The following is a 5,168-nucleotide window of genomic DNA, read 5'->3' as shown; positions in this document are numbered from 1 at the left end:
GTGATTTAACTTTTTTTAATTTACAGTAACATTTTCAGGAAAGGTATGTATGCACGGATATTTATTGGGCACAAAAACATGTTAAACATTTAATAAAATAAAATAAAATAATAAGATAAAATAAAATAAAATAAAATAAGATAAAATAAAATAAAATAGTCCCCAATCATATGGACACAATGTATATTTTGTTAATACATATTAAGGTAAAACAGGCTTGTAATCCTTCACATTGTCATTTCATTGTTTACCAGTCAGTTTGATGTACATCAAACACTTTTACAATGATAATATTTATATAATAATAATATTTATCATTCATGTTCTGTTTTAATTATATTATGATATGTGATGAAAAATATATGCTACTCTTCAGTCTGTGCCCTGAGAGAGGCAGCTAAAGTATTACATCTTTTCTGTTCCGGAGCGGGAAAATAGAAAAAACAAACAAACGTTAAAACGCGTTGCTGGAGTTAAGATGCAGTGCAGAATGGTTGTGTCTTTCTCTTTTTTTTTTTTTAGATCGCCAATTTGTCGGTTTTCTTCATGCATCAGATACCTGCGACGATTATTTCGGCTGCTTACTTGAGCAGGAACGCATCTTCTGCTTGCGAAATGAGGAATGACGTCCAAAATGAAGCTGTTTAACAGCGGCGCGTTGTACCTGTACTTATAAAGTAAACCTTCAGCATTTTATACTTTTCAAATGCTGCCCGCTGGCCTCGGCAGGAAAAAAATTGCCCTCTGACCCCAGTGGGTCTCCGGTCCGGATTTGGGTTGACCGTTCTTTTTCAGCCCGACGTACCAGTTATACTTCTGAGAGCAATATGTGTTGTAGTGGTTTTCTTCGTACTTCTCCAAGAAGTGACATTCATCCGTCAGTGCTTGCTGAGACCAAGTGAGAGGGCGTGAGGGGGGGAAACAGCGGGTTATAGTCGATAAGTTTTAAAATCTGGTGCGTAATTATACTGTAATTACACATACGCCGACAATTGCACCGTAACAAATGGAGACACGATAAAATCAAATCTTTGTCTACTTTTGTAAATACTGCTCTGGGAGATTTACAGGTGACTGGAAAGAATAAAAAAAAGAAAAAAACAGCAGTGATTTTCCAGTTTGGAAATAGACTTTGCAGGAAAAACAACTGCAGGAATTGGTGACTTATTCATGTTACTAAGAACAACAGTTGTATTGCGAGATTGAGAGGATTGGGCAATACTACCGTTCTAAACTCCCTCATGCAACTTTGCAGTGAAGAAAACTATTCACTCACAGAGACCTGGCCAAGTCAGAAAAAATACATAAAAATATATAATATTAAAATGTATTTATATGACTGATCAACTTACTGATCCGTAAAGCCCTCCGATTTTGTTCATGGCCAGGTACCTTCCTGTGGCTTCACCGATGATGACTACAACTCCCACAGCCACAGCCTTCACCTGCAGGGTGTCTGTAAAACACACACACACACACACACACACACACACACAAATGCACACACATTCACACACATGCGCACACACACACACACACACACACACACACAGGCAGGATATTCATGCAAATGTGAGGATTTGTTGTTTATTTTCTTTTATTTCCATATATAAAGCTTGGCTGTATATAAACAGACAAAATAGGAATAATATTGACTTTTGATAAAATTGCCCCCCCCCCCCCCCCCCCCCCAAAGAAAACAAAAAAAAAAAAAAAAAAAAAAGTAGGCTAAAATGTTCAGGTATAGCCTGACTATTTAGCTTATTAGCCTTGATGCTCCAAACGTGTAGTTTTAAAGCCCCCAAATCCTTTTTAGGCATAAAGTTCTGGGTTAGTAAGCAACATTTTTATGTAAATAAATATTTGGATTGAACACAGCTTAAAAAATAAAGACTATCTTTTCACCTGCTGCATATCAGTAAATAATAGGAACCGAGGGTGATATTTCATCCTCAACCTGTGTGTTTTACAAAAGGTGTTATCACAAATGAAAAGGAAAAAAAAAAACAAACTCACCATATAGGTCGCCGTCCTGCCTGCCGCCGTTCACAGTGCCATTGGGCAAAATCCTGAGGTGATGGCCTCCGTTCTGGCAGTAGAGCCTGGTGAGCTTGCGGTGCTCCTGTCTGGAAAAGTCTGGAAAAGTAGCCGCCGGGGCCGGCAGCACCAGGACGTCCCCTTCAGACATCCTGCGTGCGGACTGAGGCTGCAAGGGAGGAGAGCGGCTGTGTTTGCCATCCATGTCACCTGGACTGTGTCCGAAACACGGGAGAAAACAAGGGAGGACGGTACGACACCTCCTCCCTCGCGGTGTGATTACGGGAAATGCTGCTCTCCTCAAAACCTCCCTCCATCATGTTTTCCCTCTGGTCTCTCCGTTTGTCTCAGGCTTTCAACCCCCCCTCTTTTTTTTTTTTTTTTTTTAATATGAAGTGATGAAACCTCAGCGGCTGAAAGCCAGAAACCCAACATCTTTCTGGGTCGTATAATTTCCAGACGGTGGTGATGTAATTTTTCACCTGAAACTGGTTCAACATAAAAAAAAAAGAAGAAGAACAGAAAAAAAGCAAAAACTACAACTGGCTTACAAAAACAAAACAAAACAAAACAAAAAACAAAAAATCTGGCATCCTCAGGCAGTGGCCTCTCTAAGAGGTGACAAGGGGGAGGGGGTCTGGTAGTGGACCGTCCTAAAGTGTGGGATAAGTGGTAGATAATGGATGGATGGATGAAATAAAATAAAATAAAATAAAATAAAATAAAATAAAATAAAATAAAATAAAATAAAATAAAATAAAATAAAATAAACCCTGCATTCACATGGTTTGAGTTGAATAAAATACATGGAAAAATAAAGTTGGTGGTGATCTGTGAGGTGAAAACTACAACCGGCCATACAAAAATAAATTATTAAGAATTTTAATACAACCCTCTGGCATCAAAACTTCTCAATATCCCTTAACTTAAGCTTGTAAATTCTTTCCTGTTGGATGGCAGGGAGGGTGGAAGAGGCTGGTTGTGGACTCTAAGTGTCGGATAAGTAATGGATAAATATGATAAAATAAAATAAAATAAAATAAAATAAAATAAAATAAAATAAAATAAAATAAAATAAAATAAAATAAAATAAAATAAAATAAATCCTCCATCCACATGGTTTGAGTAAAAAATAAATAAATGAAAAAACATTTATAGTCAATGACAGATAAACTACAACCAGCCTTACAAATGAAAGGAAAATCAACCCTCTGGCGTTCACATTTCTCAATAGCCTTAAAATCAAGTTTGAAAATTCTTTCCTATTGGCTAGTGGTGGCATGGTGTTGGTATTTGTAACACTTTAAAACCAGATGGAGAGCAGGGTTGTGATGGGACATCTGGACCATCTTGAAGAGACGTGAAGAGCAAGAGGAGGAGCTGGAGAGCAGTGCAAAGCCACATGAGGAATGTAAGGGCCTACCCACTCCTTTTGCAGCTTTTTTTTTTTCGGGGGCCTGGAGAAGAATCCTGTTTTATGGGATTGGAGCTAAGTCAGAGCCAGGACTGATCTGTGAGGACCTGCGCACAGGGCCATGGGTGGATGGGGGACGACGTCAAAAGTCAGAGTGCAGACGCGTGGGAGGAGACGTTGCAAAGTTAACCTACTAAGCTGGAATAGTATAGTTTATTTCTAATAAATGTATCACATCTAAATACATTTACGCATTTAAGAATACTCCTAATGGGCAGTTTCCCTGCAAGCCTTCTGGTTTGAGGATATTATCACACACACAAGATCCAAACTACGATCGCGTAGTGTTAAGGCACTTACCTGTGAAATGGTCACGTGACACCGCTCCAGGTGAGCCAGCATGTTCTCCCTGCGTCCCTCTTTATACCGATAGACGTTTTATTTTGTGATTTTTTTTTCTTCTCCCTCTCTCTATCCCCCCGCACAGACTCAAGAGGACTGTATTTGTACTCTCTGCTAACACACACACCAACCTCTCCACCCCTCTGACAACGCAGGACTCATTTTAACAAGTCGACGTCAGGGCTAAAATTACCTCTCTAGAGCAGAGAGGGCGAGACGAACGGTGCGATACCAACTTTTATCAAGAGACGAAGTCACTACGCTTCCCAGAATTCCTCATAACGTGACCCTGATTCCTGACATCTGGGGGAAGGCCACACTGTCAGTCTGATTCCAGCTTTGAAATTCGAGCTGGGACAGTAGGCCGCAGCAAAATGCTGAAACTCGCGGCTGACATAGCTCCTTCCCGTAGCTGTGCTGGTTCAGGAGTAACTTCATCCCTGTAATATTTCAACTTTTTCTGCATGAAATGCTGTCTTTTTCTCAGTGTGGTGCACAGCTAACACAGAGGGGAATATAAATCATAGTATATGAGGGGAGGGGGATTAGAGGATAACACACCAATCATTTTATTAAATGTATTTAACCTTTATTTAACTAGGAAAAAATATCTTTTTCTGAGATGAACCATAATGCAAACAAACAAACGTACAATCGTGCATATTTGAAAGGTTTCTGAGACAAAAATTAGAAAAATTAGTGCAGATTTGGGACCTCAGACACCGGCTAAAACATCTACAGGCCGATATGTCAGCCTCCAAGCTATTTAAAATATGATTAAATGTGCTTAGTGTGACTTTTTGCAGTCCATACCAAGAGGAGGAAGGTGTGTGTGTGGGGGGGGGGGGGGGGGGGGGCAGAAAACGTAAAGGAATTTGGACCTTCTGACCTTAAATAGAAATTTTGAGACTGGATATCATTAAATCTCTTAAGTTTTTTTTGGCATTGACATAGGTCATCTGGCCTAAAATTGGCTTGTACGTTAAAGTACACACAACCTTTATTTTTGTCACTTTTACTCAAGCTAATCTATAGCTCTTGGATTGAATAAGCTGGAAAAAAAAGATCAAGATATGTCAGAATCAGAATAACTTTATTTGTTTGGGAGCACATGGGGTAGCAGCATCAAAATTGTGAACATTGAGAAAAAAAATGTGAGCAGTAAGAAATAAAATATTCAAAAAATAGAAAGAAAGAAAGAAAGAAAAAAAAGAGAATTATATATATATATATATATATATATATATATATTCATATAAATAAATTACTATACAAATTGTGCACATTTTGGTTATGCTCGCTCTGCATTTATATA

General features: G+C 38.7%; 1 protein-coding gene across 1 annotated transcript; it reads right to left on the bottom strand.

Annotated features, from left to right (window-relative positions):
- On the bottom strand, positions 1-3,978 carry LOC147216896 (putative fibroblast growth factor 1). The gene is made up of 4 exons (XM_086177222.1): positions 3,812-3,978; positions 2,017-2,206; positions 1,353-1,456; positions 1-888 (listed from the first exon to the last, which is right to left on the bottom strand). The coding sequence occupies exons 1-4, from the start codon at positions 3,851-3,853 to the stop codon at positions 703-705; spliced, it is 522 nt and encodes a 173-aa protein (XP_086033348.1). The 5' UTR covers positions 3,854-3,978; the 3' UTR covers positions 1-702.
- Positions 3,979-5,168: the final 1,190 nt, after the last annotated feature.

The sequence above is a fragment of the Fistularia commersonii genome, chromosome 29 (assembly GCF_037954325.1).
Source record: "Fistularia commersonii isolate RoL2024-O1a breed Wild chromosome 29, RoL_Fcom_v1.0, whole genome shotgun sequence".
Classification (NCBI taxonomy): domain Eukaryota; kingdom Metazoa; phylum Chordata; class Actinopteri; order Syngnathiformes; family Fistulariidae; genus Fistularia; species Fistularia commersonii.
This window is presented reverse-complemented; position numbering and strand designations above follow the sequence as displayed.